We start from the raw sequence: 26119 nt of genomic DNA on the forward strand, positions 1-26119 counted from the left end.
TGTTTTCTTTACATTGAGGTGCAACCCATATTGAAGATCTTTGATCTTTATCAGTAAGTATTTTAAGTTCTCTTTGCTTTCCACAAGCAAAGTTGTATCATCTGCATATGGCAGATTGTTATAGAGTCTTCCTCCAATCCTGATGCCACGTTCTTCTTCATATAATCCAGTTTATTGGATTATTTGCTCAGCATACAGATTGAATAATGTAGTAAAAGAACTTGTCCTGATTTAAAACCATTCAGTGTCCTCTTGTTCTGTTCGAACTACTGCTTCTATGTAAAGACTCCTCATGTGCACAATTAAGTCTTCCAGAATATTCATACTCTGCTATTTTATCCATACCTTGTCATGATCCACACATTCGAAAACCTTTGTATAGTCAATAAAGCACAGATAAACATCTTTCTGGTATTTCTGCTTTTAGCCAAGATCCATCTGACGTCAGCAATGATGTCCCTTATTCCACATCCTCCTTTGAATCTGGCTTGAACCTCTGGCAGCTCCCTTTCACTGCACTGTTGCAGCTGTTTTTTTTTTGTTTTAATTATTTTTAGCAAAATTTTACTTGCATGTGCTATTAATGATATTGTCCAATGGCTTCCTCATTCCTTTGGGTTATCTGTTTTTGGAATGGGCACAAATAGGGATATCTTTCCATTATCTGGTCAAGTAGCTGTCTTCCAAATTTCTTGTCATATATTCAGTGAGTTCCTCCAGTGCTGCATCACTTTATTGGAAGATTTCAACTTCTATTCCATCAATTGCCAAAACCTTAAGTGCACCTTGGATTCTTCTTTCAGTACCATTTGCTTTTAATCATATGTTACCTCTTGAAATGGTTGAACATCAACCATTTCCTTTTGGTACAGTGACTCTGTGTATTCCTTCCATCATCTTTTGATGCTTTCTGCATCATTCACTCTTTTGCCTGTAGAATTCTTCAGTATTTCAAATCGAGCCTTGATTTTTTTTCCCTCAATTCTTTCAGCTTGAGAAATGCTGAGCGTGTTTTTCCCTTTTGGTTTTCTAACTCTAGGTCTTTGCACAATTCATTATACTATTTAACTTTGTCTTCTCAAGCTGCCCTTTGAAATTTCCTGTTCCACTCTTTTACCTCTTTATTTCTTCCATTTGCCTTAGCATTTCTATGATGGAAAGCAAGTTCCAGAGTCTCTTCTGACATCCATTTTGGTCTTTTCCTTCTTTCTTGTCTTCTTAATGAACTTTTGCTCTCTTCCTCTATGATATTCTTGATGTCATCCTTGGTCTTCAGTCACTATTAAAACTTCGGTTTAGTTCATCAAATCTGTTCTTGAGATGCTCTCTAAATTCAGGTGGGATATATTCAATGTCATATTTTGGCTCTTGTGGATTTAATTTTCTTCAGCTTCAGTCTGAATTTGCATAGGATTTATTGATGGTCTGTTCCACAGTCTGCCCCTGGCTTTGTTTTGGCTGATGATACTGAGCTTTTTTCACCATCTCTTCCCATAGCTTTAGTCAGTTTGATTTCTGTGTATACTATCCGGTGAGATCCATGGGGCAATTCTACTATGTCCTACATGGTCGCTGTGAGTTGGAATTGACTCAACAGAATACAAGTGTTCCATTGTTCAGGTTGGACTTGTTATAATGAACAATATTGCAAGAACATCCTTGCTCATTGATATAGTGAGAGTGGGGAAGGAGAGGGAAAAGTATCATTAGAGCCCTCCTATCCCGGTTTGACAGGAGCCCTGGTAGCATTATAGATTACGAGCTGAACTGCTAACTGCAAGGTCAGTAGTTCGAATCTACTGGTTGCTCTTCAAGAGAAAGATGAGGCTTTCTGCTCCCATAAACATTTACAGCCTCGGAAACCCTATGCAGGGTCACCATGAATCAGAACTGACTCCACGGAACATAATTGATACCCCTATTTGGGAGTCTTTGTTGGATAAGCACTAGATTGCTAACCATAAGGTCAGCAGTTCAAACCCATCAGCCACACCTTTGAATCCCTATGAGTTGGAACTGACTCGATGGCACTTCACAATGACAACATCCCTATTAGTCTTCTTACAGGATCACCTGCCAGATTCCCAGATAATCTTTTCTGTCTGTTTGCCTCTCCATGCCTTGCCCTGCACCTCATAACCTGCCCTGCCCTGGGAAAAGAACTTCCTGCAATTTTCAGCAGGAAGACACTTTAGCTAGAGAACATCCGTTGCTGTTTATTGAGTGCATCCAGGTCATGGGGTTTTTTAAGTACCCCCATCAACCTAGTAGGTTGTTGTTGTTAAATGTTGTCAAGTTGATTCTGACCCATAGAGACCCTGTATAGGGTTTCCAAGGAGCAGCTGGTGAGCTTGAACCACTGACTTTGCAGTTCAAACGACTTTGCAGTCTGATGCATTAGCCCACAGAGCCACACCAGGACTCCAATCTATTAGGTAGGTTGCATTATTATTCTTATTTTATAGAGGAGAAAGCCATGGTTCAAGGAATTGGAGTAACTTTCCTAAGGACATATGACTAATGGAAGCAGAGCTGTAACTCAACAGCAGACAGAGTGCCGTTCTCTCGGATGCCTTCTCTTGTTCATCTTCACTTTCAGAGCAGTCTAGTAGCAAGATCCCCATCACTAGAAGTACTCAAGTAGGGACCTGAGGAAATAAAAGCAATGTAGTATCAGTTAGACTAATGGTCTCAGTGGCCACTTACAGCCTTGAAATGGAGATCCACTTTTTTTCCTAATGCGTGTTTAATTTCTATCAGAAAAGATAGCTTTTCTTGCATGTGAACTTCCCTTTACTAGAAATTCAGATGGTGGGACAGTGTCTTCGTCCTCACAGAATCCTCAGTAATGTCATTACTGCCCCCCTGCATACAGCATGAGAAATGCCTTCTCACAGCTCTTCCAGGGTGAAGGCTCTAGGCTGCAACAGAAAGCTGGCAGGCTGTTAACTGATTAACATCCTTGAGGCATCAGGAATCCAGCTGATGCCTCTCCTGAGGATCAGCAAAGGATTTCAGGGCAGGAAGAGCCAAAAGACCCTGATGGACATTTAAAGAAAAAAGATCCTGATGGCCTTAGACAAGGACCAGGATGTGTGGTCTGAAACCATCAGGTAAGGATCACCCTCCCTAAGCAGCAGAACAATTAGGACCTGGGAACACAAGCTGGTAGTAAATTTAGCAGCACACTTGACCTCTTTATCTAGGTGTTGTGATAGGTTTCATTCTGAGGCAACCCCAAGATTCACTTGTCCTGATGATTATACATGCCTTGTATAATCTCTCCTCTTAAGAGGGAGGCAGAATCTATTAATATGATGGGAGATCATTCCTGGGATTAGGGTACTAATCAGTTGATTTTGGAGGACCTGACCTAATCAGACCTCTAGAAGAGGTCTTTCCTAGAGGGTGAAGTGCCAGAGGAATACTCTCCTGCTGCCTTAAAGAATTAGCTGCAGTGTTGTGAGAGGACCTCTGGAGAGGGCCCTATGTCAAGGACTTGAAAGTGGCCTTTAAGAGTGTCTTAGTGGTCTAGTGCTGCTATCACAGAAATACAAGCAGATGGCTTTAACAAATGGAAATCTATTCTCTCACAGTTTAGGAGACTGGTAAACTGTTGTTAGGTGGCGCAGAGTTAGTTCCGACCTTGTATTGGTTTTCAACCACCGACCTTGCAGTTACCATCCAGTACGTACTTATTTTACATTGCCACATTTGTTTCTGTTTAGTGTCACCGAGCAAGTTCTCACTCATAGTAACCCTGTATAGGCTTTCTGAGGAGTGAATGGTAGGTTTGAACCTCCAACCTTGCATTTAGCAGTCCAGTGCTGATCCCACGGTGCCACACCAGGACTGTTGTTGTTGTTAAATGCCATTGAATCGGTTCTGACTCATTGTGACCCAGTATAGGGTTTCCGAGGAGCAGCTGGTGAGTTTCAACCACCGACCTTCTGGCAAACTGACCTTGCAGTCCTGTGCTTATCCTTCAGTACCACACCAGGACTCCTTACCAGGATTGTTGTTGTTGTTTGGAAGTGCCTTCGAGACAGTTCCGGCCCATAGCGACCCTGTATAGGGTTTCTAAGGAGCGACTAGTGAGCTTGAACCACCGACCTTGCAGTTCAAACTGACCTTACAGTCCAGCACATTAACCCACAGTGCCAGAGTTGTTGTTGTTGTTGTTGTTGTTGTTAAGTACCTTCGAGTTGATTCCAACCCATAGCGACCCCATATAGGGTTTCCGAGGAGCAGCTGGTGAGCTTGAACCACTGACCTTGCAGTTTGAATGGCTTTGCAGTGTGGTGCATTAAACCACAGTGCCACACCGGGACTCCACAGTAGGACACTATAAATCCAAATTCAGAGCACCAGTTTTGTCTGAAGAAAGATACTTGTTGAAGGGCCAGCATTCTTCAGAGATCTCCATGTTTTGGCACCAATCTTTCCCTGAACTTCCCAGCGCAGGGACCCCAGGTCCAAAGGACACACTCCTCTCCTGGCTCTTCTTTCTTGGTGATAGCATAGCCCCCTTCTCTGCTCACTTCTCTCTGCTTTTATCACTTGTAAAATAAACTGTGTTGCATGCCACACCCCTGGGAATCTCCCTTACACCTATTAAGGGTACTGATGGAATCTATCCCAACCTTAATCTTCTTATTAAGGAGCTCAGGTAGCGTAGTGGTTATGAGTTGGGCTGCTAATCTCATGGTCAGTAGTTCAAAACTACCAGAGGTTCCTCAAGAAAAAGATGAGGCTTTCTGCTCCCTTAAAGATTTAAGGAGAAAAGATTGAAGTTGTCAAGGACTTCATTCTTCTTGGATCAACTACTAACACTCATGGAAGCAGCAATCAAGAAATCAAACGACGTGTTGCATTAGGCAAATCTGCTGCACAAGACCTTTTCAAAGTATTGAAGAGCAAAGATGTCAGCTTGAAGACTAAGGTGTGCCTGACCCAAGCCATGGTATTTTCAACAACTTCATATGCATGCGAAAGCTGGACAGTGAATAAGGAAGACTGTAGAAGAATTGATGCTTTGAATTATGTTGTTGGAGGAGAATATTGAAGGTGCCATGGGCTGCCCATAGAACCAACAGATCTGTTTTGGAAGGAGTGCAGTCAGAGTGCTCCTTGGAGGCCAAGATGGCCAAACTTTGTCTCTCATACTTCAGACATATTGTCAGGAGGGACCGGTCGCTTTAGAAGGATATCATGTTTTGTAAGGTGGAGGGTCAGAGAAAAAGAGGAAGACCCCCAGTGAGATGGATTGGCCAACTGGCAGCATCAATTGGGATAAGCGTGACAACAACTGTGAGGTTGGCCCAGGATTAGGCAGTGTTTCATTCTGTTGTGCATAGGGTCGCTGTGAGTCGGTACTAACTTGATGGCACCTAACAAGAACAACAAAGATTTATGGCCTCGGAAACCTATACAGGGTCACTATGTGACGACTCCACAGCCACATCACCACCACCACAATCTTAATGGTTTGTGATATCAGATCACATCAGAGGGGATCATCATAATGCCAAACCACTGAGAATCATGGCCCAGCCAAACTGACACATATTTTGGGCGGATGTAATTCAATCAATGACAAAGAACTATAAATGGTTCTCAGCTGACTGCTAGAAAGAAAAAAATGAAAATTTAGTCCTAAACTGCAAGAAGCTGGTTATTGCCAACAACTTGAAGGAACTTGAAAGAGAACCCCAATTTCCAGACCTAACTGTCTTGATTTCAGCCTTCTGAGACTGAGAAGAGAATCCACTTATGCCTAGACTTGTAACCTGGGGAAATTGGGAAATAATAAATGGGTATTGTTTCAGCTGCTAAATTTGTGGTCAATTGTTATGTAGTAATAGAAAACTAATACAGGTAACAAAGGCCAAAAACTTCCCCCAAGGTAGCAGAGGGTTCCACATTCATTAAGAGGCTAACAAAGGCTAATTCAGTGGTAGTAGGATAAAGAAAACAGTTTGTGGAGTCAGACAAATATGAGTTCAATTCTAAATAGCAGTTTTTAGCTGCATGACTCTATAGGATTGCTATGAATTGGAATTAATTCAACAGCCATGGGTTTGTGTGGTTTTTAAAAATTATTATTCTTGGGCACATATCCTGTCTATTCCTTTATCCATAAAATAGAAACTCTGATCAAAGAGGCTTTTTGTTGTTGTTGTTAAGTGCCTTCCTGTTAGTTCTGACTCACAGCAATCCTGGATAGTGTTTCTGAGACTACAGATCTTTGCAGGAGCAGAAAGCTTCATCCATTCCCTGCAGAGCAACTGGTGGGCTCAAACCACCCATCTCATGGCTCACAATCCAGGATAGTTTTTATCCTACAGAGCCACTGAGTTTCATTAAGAGGCTTATATGGGACAATAGTTGGTGCCATACAGTGGCCACATAATAAATGACAGTCATAATTGTACTATTAAGAGAAAAAACTAAAACTTCAGTAGCCAATCTAAAGGACTGTAGGCAAAGTGGCAAGAGTCTGAAAGCAGGGAAACCAGGTGGAACTCACTTGCAATTGAACCCAATGCTGTCTCAATTATGGGAGCCCTGACCTTTTTCTAAGGAACCCTGGCAGCGCACTGGTTAAGTGTTCAGCTGTTAACCTAAAGGTCTGCAGTTTGAAGCCACCAGGTGCTCTGCAGGAGAAAGACGTGGCAATCTGTTGCCATAAAGATTGCTGTTGTTGTTAAGTGTTTTGGAGTCGGTTCGGACTCAAGATGACTCTGTATAGGGTTTCCGAGGAGCAGCTGGTGAGTTTCAACTGCTGACCATGCACGCAGTTCAAACTGACTTTGCAGTCTCTGTGTTTATCCCACAGTACCACAGGATTTCTCCATAAAGATTTTGTTGATGTTATTAAATGCCATAGAGTCGGTTCCATCTCATAGTGACCCTTCATAGGGTTTCCAAGAAGCGGCTGGTAGCTTGAACCGCTGACTTTGCAGTTCAAACCGACCTTGCAGTCTACAGCATTAACCTGCAGCGCCATACATACCAAGAGTCCTGTAAAGAGTACAGCTCAGAAATCCGATGGAAGCGGCAGTTTTACTGTCACTATGAGTCAGAAATGACAACAACAGGTATGGGTTTTGAGCTTCCAGTCTTGGAGATGTGAGCAATATTAATTCAACAGCAAAGAAGTCACAGCTTCCACAAATATCATTTGGTTAGGTTGAGGGGGGTGGAGTTGCTTTGAAAAACTATCCTTTTCCCAGCCAGGCTCATACCCCGAACACTGCTGAAGATGAAAAACGGGGCAGCTGCTGACACTCTAGGGAGAGGGCAAGGAGTGAGGAGAGGGGCCTAGATGTCCAATCCATGCTTCTTCAATGGTCCCAGGGTTTGAGAATGAAAGAGTGTCAAGACGATCATTTCAACTCTGGGTGGCACTGGGCTAATTCAGACCTGGGAAGGTGGTCCGATAGCCTGCACAGGGTCTCAAAATCTGGATGTTGTTGTTAGCGAAGGCAGATTAGATGTAAGGGGCTAGGCACTTTTAGTCCCATTCCAGAGCGGCTGGCTGCACATTCAGGGCTCTTCAGCAGGAAGTGGGGGCGGACGTTTGGCCAGAAATCTTCAGATGAAAATGCTTGGAACTGGGGATATGGAATAAAGAGTGTTGATTACCAGCAAACAACCTCATTTCTGAGCTTGTCTATCTGTAAAGTGAAATGTTCGAACTAATTTTTTCAAGTTTACCGATTTGTAATAGCTTATTGTAAGGTCTGATATGTAAGCAATCTTTTTCCATTCATTCTCTTATTTTAGATTCAAACCTTAGTTGGTAGGCAAAGAAGTATCCTTATTATCATTTGTCGTCGTCATTATTGTTATCGTTTTCATTTTAAGGAGTACTGAACTGGACTCAAAAACCATACATAGTGTCCTTCTTTCGCCTCTCGCCTTCCTGTATTTTACTCAGTAATGGCCGCTGTAGATGACGCGACCAGGAGCGGGGTGGGGGTGGCGGAGAGAGAGAAGCGGCGACTTGGTTTGACCTCAGCGTGTCGCCGTAGTCCGCTCGGGGCCGCGTGGTGCCCCCTCCCGTAGAAGCGAGAGCGCTGCAGTGGGCGGGCCTGCACGCTCCGCCCGGCGTACGTCGGTGCGTGAGTCCGGCCCCCGTGAGCTCCAGGGCGGCCCGCGCGCTCACACCCGGCTTCGCTTCAGCTTTATCCTGTGTGCCGCCATCGCCGTCATGCTGGGCGCCGCTCTCCAACGCTGTGCTGTAGCCGCAGCCACAGCCGCAGCCGCCCGGGCCGGCCCTCGAGGCCTTCTGCACTCCGCCCCGGCTCCCGGCCCCGTCACCGGTAAGGTCGCCGCCTGCCACTGCCCGCTCCCGCGTGTCCTTGCGGTGACCTGGTCTCCGCCGCCACTCGAGGGCAGGCTGCCCCCGCGGCCTAACCTCTACCCCGCGGGGTCGGCAGCAGTACCTTGTGACCGTAGGGCCGCTCTCGCTGCCACCTCGGTGGTTCTCACTGCCTCCCGCAGCTCGACTTCATGGCGCGGCCACTACGGACGGATCCGCTTCTGGCGGATAGAGCAGCGGGCGCAGCGCTTCCGGGCACTGCCACTGCTTCCGCGCCCACCTAGCCCCTTATGTTTTCGAGTCGCGACCGTGTCCTAGCACTGACCCCGCGGTCACCTGGCCGGGAGTGGCCGTCGCCGGCCTGCAGCTCCTCGGCGAAGGTGACATTGAGCTGCCGGGTGCGTCGTTCAGGGTGCGGCGGGGGTGGCCCCTCTTGGAGCCTGGCACCGTCACCCCACCCTGCTTTCTCCTTAGGATACAATATGCTTCCACGTGAACCACCATACACTTTTTTTTTTTTTTTTTTTTTAACCAGGCCTTTCTTTCGCATAGCGTTTTGTGTGTCACCTTCACAGCCCGTTCTGACAATTTTAGATGCTCTGCCACCTTCTAATTCTAGCACATTTACAATTAATTTACAAGTTTCCTGAATGCCGGGAGAAAGCCTGAATCTTGATAGCTCTGTGATAAGAATATTACGGTTGGGAAAATGAGTATTACAGATCAGGGAGCCTGGGTTTTACTAACATGGAGAAGCTTTATTTTTCTCTCCGGGTTACAAGCCTGATTGCTGCGGTCTGACATGTGCTAATTTTTGTCTTCCTTTTTTACCTTTCCTTAATAATATGTGTTCTGAGAGATTTTTGTGTCCAGGATTGTGCGTTTAGTAATTGCACTTTGCTCTTGGTTCATGAAACCAGTATGTTACATTATGAAATTCAGCCCCAAAGCGTGCATATTTAAACATCTCAGAAACTCAGACACAGTTTTTTTATGTTGTTGTCCTGATATTTTGGTGTTATAGCTTAAATCACAACTATAGAATTGGGTTGCTGTGAGTCAGAATTGATCCCCATGGCAGTGGGTTTGACTTTTGGTCTTCATTCAATTTAAACTTTGTCTTCTAGAATTTGTCATAGAATGTTAAGACTTGAATGCACTCTAGAGACCATGGAGGCCACTTTGTTTTACAAAAGAGGAAACAGGACTCCTTGACTAATGAAGGAACCTTTTTTCTGTTTCTTAGCCCTGGTAAGGTAGGCTTGGCCCATCATGTTTGGCAGAATTTTTTACTCCCGTTTCTTTTTCTGTAATTGTTAAAGAATTAAATGCTATTACATTTTTTCATATAAATAAATTTTGGGGAAGGCTTCCTACGTTTTGTTGCAGGTTGGGAGAATGTCAAGGTTTTTTGCAAATTGTAGTTTTAAGAAGATTCCTCTTATAATATAAGTTTAAAGACATGTGTTTCCTAGGTATTTATATACAACCTAAATGTAATCCATAAAAGCTTTATGTGTTTCTTTCCATACATCTTAATATTTGCCACATGGAGGCAGTATCAGTGACAAGTAGTATCAGCTACTTCTGAAACTACTTGTGTGACCCTGGACATGTTATTTAACCTTCTTAAGCTTCACTGGTAGTGTAGTGCTTATGAATCGGGCTGCTAATCTCACAGTCAGCAGTTCGAAACTACCAGCTGTTCTGCGGGAGAAAGACTAGGGTTTCTGCTCCTTTAAAGATTTACAGCCTTGGACGGTGTGTAACAACAACAACAAAACTTCACTTGGAGTCCTGGTGTGGCGCTGTAGGATAAGCAATGAACTGCTAACCACAAGGCTGGTAGTTCAAATCCACCAGCTGCTCCGTGGAAACACTATACTGGGTTGATAAGAGTAGGAATTGTGGCACTTAACAAGCCTCAGTAGCCTCATCTTTAAACTTGGGATCATTGATAGTTGTAAGATTTAAGTAAGGTAATGTAAACCTTTACAAATAGAAAATGCCTAAGGCAGTACTTGTTTGCTTCATTATAATGTGTTTCAGTTTTTTCATATTATAGATTGAGATTTGTTGTTGCTATAGGAGTGTAGAGGTTTTATGGAAATGAAGCCAAAATGATTAAAATTCTGGGATGAGGCTACCCAAAGTCAAATGATAGTATGCTTGAAAAGAGCACCAGAGGAATTGACCTGAGAGGTCAAGTTTTCTCTAGCTAAATTGTTAAGTGCGGTTCAGACTCACAGTGCTACAGCAGGACTTTTAGACTTGGCACCACCAGAAAATACTTGTTCTCTAGACCTTGTCCAAGCTGATCAGTTACTACATGGGAAGCCATCTGATTTAACTTAATTTAATACCAAGGGATTAGTGAGTCCCTTAATTAAAAAAAAAAAAAAATTTTTTTTTAAATGTATCAGCTTTCTTTTGTTTTTTAAATTAATGCTTGATTGAATGTCCAAAAAACATACCAGAAATTGTTTTGTAGCTTGAGGCTCTGTCATGACCAGTTCTAAATTGTCCTCATTTTTCACAGCTGCTTCATTTTTCCTGCTCTGAAATCTTTGGGTGTATAAAAACACTGAGTATTGTTCAAAATAACTTGCCTTAGAAGCTTCACAACTAGGTGGAAATGTGTATAGAAGTGGAGCTGATGTGTTTGTGTTTAAATGTTTGTACAACCCATTGTCATTGAATCATTTCCAGGTCACAGTGACCTCATGTGTCCCAGAGTACAACTGCTCCATATAAGGCTTTCGTGGCTGTTAATTTTCACAGAAGCAGATCACCAGGCCTTTCTTCAAGCATGGAGATGCTAGGTGGGATTGAACTGCTAACCTTTAAGTTAGAAACTACTTGTGCTCCCCCTCTAAGACTGAAACTCAAAGGGAACACATAAGCAGCCATATTAGCTTGCTGGCGACCACAGTGGTCTACTGGTGAGTGGAAGGCGGGAAAGACAGCAATGAAGAAATGGGCTGAGTTCAGCCATGTTCCATAGACTCCCATATCCCATTGACCTCAAGATGAGAGAGAGAAGAGAAAGGGCAGGTTGGTCTGAAATGTGGTAAGACCTGGGGGCACCTGAGCCCATGGACAAGGACATAGGCACAGAGGGCTAGAGCTGAGCTAGTGAAGCATCCATCTGATATGAAGTGAGGAGAAACGCACAAGAACACCCAAACTTGCAGATAGTACCCATTTGACCTAGCCTCGATGGCTTGATAATCAGACCTCCGCTAGAGGAAGATTTAAAAAAAAAAAATTTTTTTTTTTTTGATAAAGGAAACAAGTATAAATTGCTACAATTTGATGAACTTGACCTATACTCAAAATACCAACAGAGAGGGAAGAAGTCTTCATACCAAGGATCAGTGCTAGCTCCTCTATATACAGGGTAGATAGACACGGGCAACTTAGACAACTTAGACACTGACTACTTAAAATGAGGGAGTGATAAAGGGTCAAAGTGAGTGGCTTACAGGGTTTCAAGAGGGAGTTTAGTTTAAGAGTATGTGGGGAAGATAAAGTCCCCACTGAATAGTCTTCATCTTGTCTAGATGGATCTGGTAAAAAGACATGGGTTAAGATTCTTATGATTCAGTAGCAAGTAATTGTTATCATAACTAATTGTGACTGTCACAATTGTAAAGGTAGAAGTTTTGCAACAAAAATGGGAGAGTAGTTAATCTTACAGTGCAGAAACAGGACCCTAGGACCATCAAGGGAGAAGAGCACAAGCAAAATGCAGGACCTTATCCAGAGAAGCAGCAACACCAGAGATGGAGGCAGAGATGGAAACATAGAGAGAGGGAGCAGCTGAAGACTCCAGATTCATGGAAAGAGCGGGGCTGAGTGCTGGTGGCCCAGAGGCAGACTTGCAGAATATGCCCTTTGATGCTGTAAATTATTACATATTTCTGAGTATTGGTTTTTTTTTTTTTTTTTTTTTTTAAAGAAAAAGAGCTCAAATAAATAGAGGAGAAATAATGTTAACTGATGGTACATAGAGGGAATTATAACCATTGTAATAAAAAAGTATATGATTTGTTGAATATAGATCTGATAATCTGCCCTCTAAACTTTCTTTCAATTCACAATAAAAATGTTAAAAAAACAAACAAACAAAAAGCTACTTGTGTTACCCAGGATTTCAAACCCTTAGCGTAGTGGTTACGAATTGGGCTGCGAACTGCAAGGTTAGCAGTTCGAAACTACCAGCTGCTCCGCGGGAGAAAGATGAGGCGATCTGCTCCCGTAAAGATTTACAGCCTTGGAAACCCTGTTCAGGGTCGCTATGGGTCGGAACCCACTCGATGGCACTTAACAACAATAGTTCTGGTGTGGTGCTGTAGGATACGCATTTGGCCACAAGGTTGATGGGTGAAACTCACTAGCTGTGCCTTGGAAACCTTATACAGGGTCACAGTCGAAACTTTAACAATAATAACAACTTTTATTATTAGGTGTTACCAAGTCTTTTTATTCATAGTGACCCCTTTTGACCGACAGAGTAGAATTGCCCAATAAGGTTTCTAGGGTTTAGTCTTTACTAGATGGCATTCTACAACAACACCAGAGCAGATGGCAAGGTCTTTCTCTTAAGGAGGCATGAGGTGGGTTCAAACCACCATCCTTTGGCTAGAAGCCAAGCTCTTAATCACGTGCCACCCTAGCTCCTTAATGTTTATATATCCAAAACCAACTGCTATCGTGTCAGTTCCAACAGCCACCTTATACTGGGTTTCTGGCACTGTAAATCTTTACAGGAGCAGTCGTATCTTCCTCCCACGGAGCCACTGGTGGGTTTGAACAACCAACTTTGTAGTTAGCAACCCAGTGCTTATCCTATAGCATGACCAGTTAAAAGCATGTAAGGGGGCATTTCCATAGCTAAGAGTATCGATCCTGCTCTACCTATTCATTACGGGAGTTAGGAATACAGTGTGGTGCTGCAGGTTAAAGCGCCAGACTGCAAAGCTGTTTGAACTACAAGGTTGGCAGTTCAGGCTCACCAGCTGCTCCTCGGAAATCCTGTACAGGGTCACTATGGGTCAGATCCGACTCAATGGCACTTAATAACAAGAGAGTCTGATTTTGCCCTCCTTGGAGGGATGTGTGCTCCCAGGGTTTGGTATTCCAAAAAGTTGTTTTATAAAGGATTTTTGAGAACACAACCAATTTGTAATTAGAACTCTCGGAAGGGAAGTGATCAGTCATTAAAAGTGATCCATTAATCATTGCTGGTCATCTTTTTCACAGAAAACAAAACAAAGCTACCACATACCTAATCAAAGCCAAAGTAAGCAAAAGAAAGTGGTTACCAGGAAACTTTTGCTTTTATGGGTATGTTGTTGTTAAGTGTCATTGAGTCGTATAGGGTTTCCAAGGAGCGGTGGATATGAACCTCCAACCTGTGGTTCAAACCGTCCTTGCAGTCCAGTGCAGTATCCTGCAGTGCCACTCCCGGACTCCTTTATGGTTATGAGGAAAGATAAACTATTATAGTTGGGGAAGGAGTAAGCAGAAAAGAGGCAAAAGCACACGGTGTTTTGCATATATAATCTCAGTCATCACAGACTTCAAGGCACTGTGGTTATTTCCTGTGGAGTCTAATCTGACTCATGTTGTTAAGTGCCATCGAGTCAGTTTGACTCACAGCAACCCAAGGAACAGCTGGTGAGTTTGAACCACCAACCTTGTGGTTCAAACGGACTTTGTGGTCCAGTGCTTTATCCTACAGCACCACACGAGGACTCCTAGTGACCCTGTATAGGGTTCCCAAAACTGTAAATTTTTACTGGAGTAGAAAACCTTATCTTTCTCCCGCTGAGTGGCTATTAGATTTGAACTGCTGCAACCCAATTTTTAAGCCACTATGCTATTTTAAAAATAAGGAAGCTGAGATTACCTTGCACAATCACATATCCAGTAAATGCTAGAGCCAGGATTAAAACCCATGTTAGTCCACCCCAAAAGCTCAAGTTCTTTTCACCCTACCCATTTCTCCCAAGGAGAAAGCACAAGTATAAAAACCGCTAATGTATTACACTTCAGCTCAAGAAGCATTTACTGACAAAAGCCTGTTTATTCAAACTGGATTGGTGCTTTATTTGGTGGAACAATATTTTGTTTTAAAAGGATAAGAGTAAGAGAATTGGTAAAGTTAGGAGGGAGCATGGGCAAAGTTCATTAAGATGAAAATTAAGCATCAGGGCTTGAATCTCATGTCTTCATGCAGTTGCCTCCTTTGACATTATAAAGCAGGGTAAACCTGTTCTTATAAAACCCATTGTTCAAGTCTCAGGTCCTCAAGCTATTCTTCATATCGAATCATTAGTTTATTAGCTGTGTCTTTGGGAGAAGACCCCCATGAAGACAGCCATTAGATCTGCACGAAGCCCTATGTCTTAAATGTGGCAGCTGGATGTGCCAGACCTACAGCATTTTAATCTTTGGGCCTGAAATTCTCACAGGCAACTCAGTTTGTAAACACTGAATGGGGTGCACTCCTGAATTCCAGGTAAGTATATCAATGAGTGGGTTCAGAGTTTTCAATGTCATATTCTTCAAGGATCTAGCATCTTTTATCAAAGTTATAACGAAAAATATGGATTAGGGGACATCTCGAGGATAAATCATACCTCTGAAGTTGCATAATAATATTTGGTAGAAAGGATTCTTAGCTATGACTTGATTTCTAGATAGAACCACGGGGGAAAACATTAGCCAGTGGCCATAAAATGTTCAGATTTTCCCAGATGCATCTATTTATTGTAAAGCAAAATTAATTCTGAAGTGATTTCACACGAGAGAACTCATATGCTGTTCTAAGAGAAGTATTTCTGTCCAAATTTGTCATATAAAATCCAGTTTGTTCTTTACTTTTTCTCAATGTGTTTTAAATAAACTTTATTGAGATATGAATCTATATATAGTAAAATACTAAGTGTATAGTTTGAGTTTTGACAAAAGTTTGTACCCATGTGACCCCCTGACCCATTGCTGTCCAGTCATTTCTAACTCTTAGTGACTCTATGTTAGAACTGAACTTCCCCATAGGGTTTCCAAGACTGATCTATATGGAGGAAGCAGACTGCCACATAGTTCTCCCACAGCTCAGCTGGTAGGTTCCAACCACAGACATCTCGATTAGCAGTCAGGCACTTTCAATATTCAGCTACTAGATTCATCCTATGTAACTACCACCATCAAAATAAAAACATTTCCATTCCCCCATAACGGGTCCCTTGTGCCTCTTTTTAGTCTGCCTGTTTTCTATCTTCTACCCCAAGCAGTCACTGATCTACCTTATGTGTCACTATAGATAAGCTTGCATTTTCTAGAATTTCTTCTAAATTGAATCTATACTATGTACTCATATGTCTAGCTTCTTTCAGGTAATGTCTTTGAAATTCATATATGTTGTTGGCTTGTAGCAATAGGGTTTTTTTGTTTTCCAGTTGCTAAGTAATGTTTCATATGTTTATCCATTCAACTGTTGATGGGCATTCGATGTTTTCCTTTTGTGCTGTTATAAATAAAGCTGCTATATACACATTTCTGTGTGGACATATATTTTCATTTCTTAGGCAAATAGTTAGTTGAATCAGGCTATATGATAGATGTTAACTTGATAAGAAACTGTTAAACTATCTTCCAAAGTGGTGCCATTTAAGAATTAAGGGCAGCTTTAGGTTTTGAAAATGTATGTTATAAAGTCTTGAAAACAGTGGGTTAGAAGGTTGTTGTAAGATATGTTTTCTGATATATTAAATGTAAATATTAATCTTGTAAAATTTATTCAATATACATTGAGATAGAGCCCAATGCTGAAGCAAGACAAAGCCTGTTTTCCTTACAATGTTCTATTAAATATTTCACTTTTTAGAAATCTTATAAAAACACTGTTTTTTTCAGTAGGAATACATCAGAGGGCATGTTCCTCCTTGGTGGTGGTGGTGGTTATATGCCATGGAGTTGGTTCCAACTCACAGTGACCCTGTACAGGGTTTCTGAGGCTGTAAATCTTTACGGGAACAGAAAGCCTCATCTTTCTCCTGTGAAACAGCTGATTGTTTCAGACTGCTGACCCTAAGGTTAGCAGCCTGATTCATACTATTGCTCTGTTGTGAGATGTAATTTATGCATATCGTTTTCAATATTTTCATTTATCAAATACATTTTTTTTCTTGTCATGGAAATGAAAACAGCTGATTCAAGTCCTTTATATACGTGTCCTACTTTGTTGTGGAGCTAATACAGGTCTCTGGAAAGATTGAGGTTTGTGCTGAAATCTCTGCGGCCTAATGATAGATATTTTGCTATATAGCTAAGGTGGTAATTTAAGTATAACAAGAAATATAATTTGGGGAATGTTTATAAGTCCTGATTTTACTTGCTTTTTTTATATTTAACACTCAGTCTGCTAAGGTATTATAGTATTTCCATTTTACAGATAGGAAACAATAAGCTAATTTTTCCAAGATTAATGAGTGGGGCAGTAAAGAAAAAGCCGAAAGGTATCTGAGCACTTGGCTGTGTTGCTTCTGCCTCTTAAGACCCAAAGATAAATTTTCCTATTTACCCCACCTCATTAGAGAACTGTTTAGAAGGAATCCAGCTTTTCCAACTCCCGATTCAGTGTCCCCTTGACAGAAAAACAGGAAGGCTTTTCTTAGATACCACAGAGAGAAAGGAGTCCTGGTGTGACGCTGTGGGTTAATGCGCTGGACTGCAAAGTCTTCTGAACCAGAAGGTCCGCGCTTCAAGCTCACCAGTTGCTCCTTTGAAACCCTATACAGAGTCACTATGGGTTAGAACCAACTCGACAGCACTTAACAACAACACAAAGAGAACATAGATTGAGAGCAGAATGCTAAAGTGAGGGGGGAAAAGCCGATTTTCCTCATAGTGTTATATTTAAATATCTCACTTCTTAGAAATCTTATAAAAACACTTTCAGTGGGAGTAGATTAGAGGGCATGTTCCTCCTTAGGGTATCTAAAATTACTATGGCTTTGTTGTGATAAGTAATTTATTTAGAAATATAATTTAATGGAGAACATACAATATTTAGAAATTTATTGAGTATTATAAATTTGTTTAAAAGTTAAATTGGACATTATTTTTCATGAACACTCTGCTTGTAAAAATTCAAGCAATATGTATAAAGTAATAAATTTTTTCTCTCCCACATATAACCACTGTTGATAAAACAGAAACACTTCCCACAGGAAATCATTGCTAGCATTAGATATTTGTTCTTGTTGTTAAGTGCCATCCAGTTGGTTCTGAATTACCACCAACCTTGAGCTTAGCAGTCCCTTGCTTATCCTCCAGCACCACAGCAGGACTCCACTAGGGAAAAGATACATATATAATATTTTGTTCCTATTTTTCTTTGCTAAAGATAGCTTTCATATCAGCACGAGATTTATTTTATTCGACCTGCCATGACATGAGAGTAAATAAAAATGTATATATATATTGTTTTAAAATCATGCAAACCTTTATTAAATAAACATAACAAAATGTGAAGCTATTGGTCTTCTATGTATCCTCCACCTAGATCTCTGCCCTTCTCAAGGCACTGTTTCCATCTCTCCAACTCTTCGCTTAAGAATTCTGCACTCTGATTTACACCGTGTCAAAATGCAGTTTTGGCATCCTTGAGGGGTTCATTTTGTGTTTCTTTTCAGTGTTCTTTGAGTTTGGGGAACAAAAAGAAGCCTAAAGGAGTAAGACCAGATTTGTAGAATGGATAAAGTTGCTTTTCCCAGTGAGATTCTCATAAGGACAGAGCCCTTGCTACCCTCAAAGAATGAAAAAACAAATTCTTGGATGCATCTTTCCTGGCCTTTTTCTCACCAATACAATTTTCCATTTTTAAAAAACTTGTCGATAAGTCCCCATAGTTGTTCTTAGTGAAAATCTATATCAAGAGATCCCAAAAAACAGTTGCTATAACTTCTGAACTGACTTGAATTTAACTGGCCCAGCAGATCCCCTCAGATCCACTGTTGTGATTGCATCTTGAGCTCTTGATTTATATCCAAGCTTAGTCCTTGGGTATAATTCATTCTATAAAATGATCTTCATTAGCGTCAATATTGTTAAAAGACTGATGAAATGAGCAGCTCTTGAACCTAGCTGAATTGTTTGTATTTCTGAAAGTATATTGAGACCAAGATGTTCCCTTAAAATTAAAAATGCCGAACCATGTGAGATCCCAACTTCAAAGTTTACCTGACCTTCCTTAGAAATGTTTTTTGTGGGGCATAAACTTGTTGCAAAGCTTCAGTGATTTGAGATGGTGTTCACTGGGTTTTATTAAAGTTTTGCTTTTAACCTGGATCTCAAAATTGGTTTTCCCATGGCACAAAAAGTATTCTTTTTTTTTCTCTTTTGAAGACACCTTAGCAAGACTAAAGCAAGTGTATTAATTACTGGGAGAACTTGTATGCAGCCATCCTGTTGTTGTTGTTGTCAGGTGCCATGGAATTGTACACAACTGAACAAAGCACTGCCTGGTCCTACGCCATTCTCACAACTGTCACATTTGAGCCGATTGTTGCTGCCACTGTTTCAATACATCTCATTGAGGGTCTTCCTCGTTTTTTACTGCCAACTCCTTTACCAAGCATGATGTCCTCAAAGGATTGGTCCCTTCTAATAATATGTCCAAAGTATGTGTTTCTAAGGAGCTTTCTGGTTGTACTTCTACCAGGACAGATGTGTAGCCATCCTACCATATTTAAATACATTCTGTTTGGAATAAACCTGTGCATGTATAAACTGGAATCCTAGTAGCAATACCTTTTGACTTACACAAATTACAGGTTTAAAATTTAATGCAGTAAATAAATACTGTTTTTAGCACTGTTACTGTTTTTTCCCCCTGTTGTAGCTATCCAGTCAGTTCGCTGCTACTCCCATGGTTCTCATGAGACAGATGAGGAGTTTGATGCTCGCTGGGTGACATACTTCAACAAGCCAAATATCGATGCCTGGGAATTGCGTAAAGGTAATTAGAACCTAAGTATACTTGTCTGATTTGGTATAGCAATATCAAATGGTCTTCTAGTACCTTATCAAAAGCAACAATTTTTAAAGCCTGCATCATGTAAAATTGGATTTCATCATGCAACTTGCAATTAGGAAATTTTTGGGTTCCCCAGGATTTCTTATATGTTGTTATTATTAAGTGCTGTTGAGTTGATTCTAGCCCATAGCAACACTGTATAGGGTTTCCGAGGATTAGCTGGTGAGCTTGAATCGCCGACCTTGGTGTTCAAACTGACTTTGCAATCCAGTACATTAACCCACAGGACCACACCAAAGCAAGCACCATTGATATTTCTTTGGGGGAAGGACTGTAGGATGATAAGCAGCTTCTGACCTCTCCTCACTAGACGTTACTATCATCCTTTACCCCACTTAAGACAGCCAAAAATGACCTCCCGACATTACCAGATGTTCCTCGGGCAGCAGACTCAACGCCTGGCTGAGAGAGGACCATTGCTATAATATGTGAGAGTGAGCATCAGTTTGGATAATAAGTGGCTCTTTGGTTCTCTTATCTGGGTTTGAAGTGGATTACCCCCCCCCCCCCCCCCCCCATTATTATTCTCAGTTAAGATGTGAATACTGTGAATAAATGTCTGCTCCCATAAAGATTTACAACCTCGGAAACCCTATGCAGGGTCGCTATGAGTCAGAACCAACTCCACGACACATAACAACAACGTAAATAGCTAGGAACTTTTTTGACCTAAATTGTAAATGCCCATTTAAAGTGAGTACTGAAAAATAATCAACCACTTGATCAAAAGGGCAGCATTTACCCAAGGACAATGTTCAGAAGAATTCAGAAAGGAGCGACACCAGAGATGTAGGCAGAGAAGGGAACATGGAGAGAGGAGTGAGCAGCTAGATTCATGGGAAGAGAAGGACTAAGAACTGGCGACCAGGAAGCAGACTTGCAGAATGTGCCCTGTGCTGGTGTAAATTATTATATATGCCTGAGTGTTTTTAAAAAGAGAGCTAAAATGAATAGAGAGAAATACTGTTAACTGATGGTACATGGAGGGGATTATAATCATTGTTATGAAACAAGTTGTATGATATATTGAATGTAAAACTGATGATCTGCCCTGTTAACTTTTTCTCAACACACAATAAAAACATTATTTTAAAAAAAAAAAAAAAAAAAAAGCAGAAAGGAGGAGGAATGGAAATAGGAAACACAGGGAGGAAGTGTGGGATAAGTGATGTCACATTTTGGGAATTGCAGCCAAACATATGAAACAAAATGTGTATATATTGTGAAATGGAAAGCTGATCTTTCTTGTAAATTTTTACCCAATTCACAATGAGAGGTTTAAAAATTAAAGTGGGTAATGATTAAAGCTAGTCACTAATTGTAAGTGTTTGGTAATTTCATCTCTGCCTACATTCAAGCATTTTGTTCACTGGTGTCCTTTATTTAAATATTTTTAAATAAATGAAAGCAAGAAACCTAAAGTACTTCAAGCTTCTGCAGGAAATGTAATGGCTCCATTATGCTGCACCCAGGAAAATTCTTAATGAATAGTCTTGAGTAGAGGTAATGAAAAGAACAGCAATTCTTTGTTCCCATTAAGCGAATCTTAAATTTTATGATGTGTCATTTTGTGCAGAGCCTAAAGCAATCATGCCCAATCATTTTTTGGTTGAATGTTTCTGATTCTGTGCTCTAATGTTTCTTTATAATATCTCCTTAATGTCCTCATTTGGGGTTCATTAACTCCCCTTCAGCATTTTTCTGGCGGTTTTAGATTCTTTTCCAATCAAATCTGTTTTAAAGCAACTGAAGTATATACATTGCATAAGAGTTAAAGATGTGAGTTGAAAGTGGCTTCTTGTTTGAATAGAAACCAGCTAATTATTATGAAAACGGTATTTGCATTCAAGAGAACTCTCTCTTTTTTCTTGATCTGTATGCTGCTGCATAGTTCTTTTCTACCAACTCACTGTGATCTTCCCATCTAGATTTGCTAACGATCTTTATAACAAATAGAGGCTCCACACAAAGCATGGCCACGATTCAATAAAAATATAGACAACTAAGCTGTAGTTGAAGTTAGGACATTTCAGGCTAACATGGCCCCTCTTTTTAATTTGACAGGGATGAACACGCTTGTTGGCTATGATCTGGTTCCAGAACCCAAAATCATCGATGCTGCTTTGCGGGCATGCAGACGGTTAAATGATTTTGCTAGTGCTGTTCGCATCCTAGAGGTTGTTAAGGTCAGTGAAATAACTGTGAAAGTTGTTCTGGAAGTCGATCTAGGTATCAAATATTCTGTGATTGGACATTGGTTAAATTCCTAACATTAGTTCTTATCTAGCTAGAAGGAGGAGTTTTGCTGGTGCAATGGTTAAGTGATTGACTGCTAACAGAAAGGTTGATAGTTTGAAAACACCCAGTGACTCCTCAGAGAAAGACCTGGTAATCTTCTGCTATAAAAATCCCAGCCGAGAAAATCCTGTGGGGTGTTCTGTCTGTCACAAGAGTTCCGTGGTGCCCAATAACAACGATATAGCTTGTGATAATGTGCATTGCAGTCACAATCCCTCTGCAGTTTGAGAGCATCTATCAAGGACCTACAGGTTGTGCATGCTACCATTTTGCTTAGCAGTTCCACTTGAGAATTCATCTTAAGGAAATAATTAAGGATATATGTTGTTTAACTATAAGGGTATTCATCTTTCTGCTAAATGTGATATGAAGAAATAAGAAGGTTTCTTAAGATGGAACTTCCCAGAGCAGTGTATTACTACACAACTATTAATTTTGTATGTTTGACATTGAAAATATTCATGATGTATAACCAAAACATTATGGTGTATGTTATGACTTCCTTTTATTTAAAAAGGTTCATATATGAAAATGAATACAGGGGACAAAGTTATGAAAACTTCTTAGACTTAATGAAACACTTTGAAAGAATGAGTCACTGAACCTGGGGGCTCAGGACCATGGTCTTGGGGAGAGACACCAAGGTCTATTGGCTAAGCATAGTCCACAAAGACCAGGTTCCACACACTACTTTGGCAACTGGGGTCTCGATGACCCTATAAGGTACATTTATTGGTCTCTCCTTGTCCAGAGGGAAGAAGAAAACCCAAGGCACATGGAAACAATTAGTCCAGTGAATTAGTGGGCCACATGAACATCAGTCTCCATCACCCTGAAACTGGAAGAACTAGGTGGTCCCCAGCTAACACTATCAATTGCTTTGAATGGGATCACATTAGAAGGTCCTGGAGGGAGTGGGAGCAAAATATATAATAAAACTCAAAATTATTTTTTAAAAAAGAGAAATTAGTCTTATCTGAGAGACTGTGGCCCTTAGTCACCCCACCTTCAGGTCTAGAAATGAACTCACCCCCATGACTCAACCTTCAGCCAAATGTTGTTAAATGCTGTTGCATCATTTCTGACTCAGCAACCTTATATAGGGTTTCCTAGGAACAGTTGGTGGATTTGAACTGCCAGCCTTGTGGTTTGTATCTGCTCTGTAAATACTTTCACCCAATTCACCATAAAAAGATTTAAAAAAAAAAAAAAAGAAACATTTCCATAAATTTTTGAAGCCTCATTCATATACCATCTCCCCTCCCCCATTTGATTGAACAAATAAATTGACTTTTAAATACAAGCCTGCCTCAGCAATCCTGCAAAGAGCTCTAGTGGCACTGTAGGGTAGACACCAGACTGCTAACAATAAGGTTAGCAGTTCACACCATTGGCCCCCTGTGGAAGAAAAATAAGGCTGTCTGCTCCCATAAAGATTGACAGTCTTGGTGGTGGTGGTGGTGTGCCATGGAGTCAGTTCCTACTCATAGCGACTCTGCACGGGATTTCTGAGGCTGTAAATCTTTACGGGAGCCGAAAGCCTCATCTTTCTCCCACAGAACAGCTGATAGTTTCGAACTGTTACCCTTGCGGTTCGCAGCCCAATTCGTAACCATACGTTACCAGAGCTCCTTAAGAAACCCTATATAGTGTCCCTCTGATACAGAACTGACTTTATGGCAGTGGGTTGGGTTTGGTTTAGCAATGTTGCAGGTTCTATTCCAGACCACAGCAATTAAGTGAGCCACCACAAATTTTTTCTTTTCCAGACATAAAACATTATGTTTACATTATACTGTAGTTGATTCAGTATATAACAGCATTATGAAAAAGTTTGAAGTATTGAGAGAATTTCCAAAATGTGGCCCAAAGACACTAATCAGTAAGCACATGTCATTGGAAAAATGGCACCGGTAGGCTTGTTCAATGCAGAGTTGTTACAAACCTTCAGTTTGCTTTTGTTTCTGTTTGGGTTTTTTTTTTTAAGACACAATAAAACGAAGTATGCCTACAAGGATTTTCATTTTTAATTTTAGTAGTTACCCCTGAGGAACCTATGCATGTAACACAAGGGGGCTTCAAAAAGTTCATTGAAAAAAATTGTCTTTCCATTCTATTTTCCATGAAGTTTTTAAAGTTCCCTTGTAGAGGTATAACTGCATGTTCTGGTAAGTTTTTTTCAAAACTCTCCTGTTCTGAAAATATGTAATCTCCAAGTACATTTTTCTGAAAAGACATGCATAATGAAAGAAGCTCAAGGTCTGTAAGGGGACAAATGCTGCATTACCTTATCTACAATGTGTAAGACAATTAAGGGTTCTGTAGGCTCTCAATCTGTTCAGCGCTGGTAGCTAATTCAGTTAGGGTCTCAAATTGGAGACAGATTAAAAAAAACTTTTCCTGTGTTAACGTAATTATTCCTGTAGCCTGCTGTGCACATTTAATTACCTTCACAAAATTCTGTCATCACCTCCTTCTTTTCCAGTAACTCAGTGCTTTCAAATTTCTCTGGATTCAGTTCTAACCATTTTACAATTACTTATTCTCAAAATGTATTAGAAACTTAACTGGAATTGTATCTAAATAAGTTAACCTTTTTATTTAATAAATGTGTTCACTTAAAGTAGGTGATCTATATTCACTAGCCTAATTTTCTTTTTGCTATCAGGACAAAGCAGGACCTCATAAGGAAATCTACCCCTATGTCATCCAGGAACTTAGACCAACTTTAAATGAATTGGGGATCTCCACTCCAGAGGAACTGGGTCTTGACAAAGTGTAAACTCTACCAGGTAAACAAGCAGTATCAACAAACACATCCCGGAACAAGTCAGGAGAGGAATGGCATGGGGACATTTCAGTGTAGGGTCTTTTTAATATCTTTGTTAGAGTAGTGGACATGAGTTTTAAAATAAAAACATAAGGAACAGCTTAAAGAATAAGAAAAGATGAGGCTTTCTGCTCCCATAAAGATTTACAGCCTCGGAAACCCTGTGCAGGGTCATTATGAACCGGAACTGACTCAGTACTTAACAACAACAACAACGTATACCCACACTCAGATTTTCCGTTGCTAAAGAGCACAGCCCTTGGAATACCTCAAAGGGGTTCTACAACTTGCCCAGTGAAATAGGCCTTGTGCAAAGCCTTTACAGAGTATAGGACCTTAGGTGGAATCCTGAGTCCCATCCAGAACCTTATGAGGTGAGACATTCCCACTAAAAAAGGACAAGCAGACTGGAACAGCTACAGTGACAGAAGGTACAGCTTCATGATGAACCTGACCATGCTCAGAGCAGTGATTACTCTAAATAAAAGAGAGGGTATGAGTCTTCACATCAAGTGTCAATGCTGTCTGCTCTGTACACAGGGTAGATAGGGACAGGCAACTTAGACATTGGCTACCTAAAATGAGTGGGCAATAAAGGCACAAAGTGACTGGCCTACATACAAGCTTTCAAGAGGAAGTTTAGTTTAAGAGTATGGGGGAAAAGAAAGAGTCCCCACTGAATAGCTGTCATCTTGTCTGGTGAAAATAGATGGGGATCAGATTTGTAAGTTTCAATAGTGAATAATTGTTATCATGACTAATCACAACTGTCACAATTGTAAAGGTAGAAGTTTTGTAACAAAAAAGGGGGAGTAGTTAATCTTACAGTCCAGAAACAGAGGACCCTAGGACCATCAAGAGAGGAACACACAAGCAGAATGCAGGACCTTATCCAGAGAAGCAGCAGCACCAGAGATGGAGGCAGAGATGTGGGCATGGTGAAGGGGGAGTGGCTGAGGACTCTAGATTCATGGACTAAGAACAGAGGGACTAAGAGCTGGTGGCCAGGAGCAGACTTGCAGAATGTGCCCTTTGGAGATGTAAATTATTATATATGCCTGAGTGGTTTTCTTTTGTTTGTTTTTTAAAAAGCTAAAGTGGATAGAGAGAAATACTGTTAACTGATGGTACATCAAGGGAATTATAATGAATGTAATAAAACAAGGTATACGATTTGTTGAATATAAAACTGATGATATGCCCTGAAAACTTTCACTCTATCCACAATAAAAACCTTTAAAAATAAAGAAAAGCGCAGCCTTCAGTACGGATTACATCTCAGTGTAAAGAAAACAAAAATACTCACCACTGGACCAGAAAACAATATTCTTATCAACAGAGAAAGGATTGAAGTGGTCAAGGACTTCATTTTTCTTGGATCAATTATCAACACTCATGGAAGCAACAGTTAAGAAATCAGACGACGTATTACATTAGACAAATCTGCTGCACAAGACCTTTTTAAAGTGTTGAAGAGCAAAGATGTCAGCTTGAGGACTAAGGTGCACCTGACCCAAGTCATGGTATTTTCAGTAACCTTATATGCATGTGAAAGCTG

The 26119-nt window shown here is 40.8% G+C and overlaps 1 protein-coding gene across 1 annotated transcript; it reads left to right on the forward strand.

Moving 5' to 3' along the window:
* The first annotated feature begins 8215 nt into the window (after positions 1 to 8215).
* Positions 8216 to 24513, forward strand: LOC102822976 (cytochrome c oxidase subunit 5A, mitochondrial-like). The gene is made up of 4 exons (XM_006866475.1): positions 8216 to 8327; positions 19239 to 19355; positions 21498 to 21619; positions 24400 to 24513. Exons 1-4 carry the CDS (start codon positions 8216 to 8218, stop codon positions 24511 to 24513), a joined length of 465 nt encoding a protein of 154 aa, XP_006866537.1.
* Positions 24514 to 26119: the final 1606 nt, after the last annotated feature.

Source organism: Chrysochloris asiatica, unplaced genomic scaffold, assembly GCF_000296735.1.
Source record: "Chrysochloris asiatica unplaced genomic scaffold, ChrAsi1.0 scaffold00092, whole genome shotgun sequence".
In the NCBI taxonomy this organism is placed as follows: Eukaryota; Metazoa; Chordata; class Mammalia; order Afrosoricida; family Chrysochloridae; genus Chrysochloris; species Chrysochloris asiatica.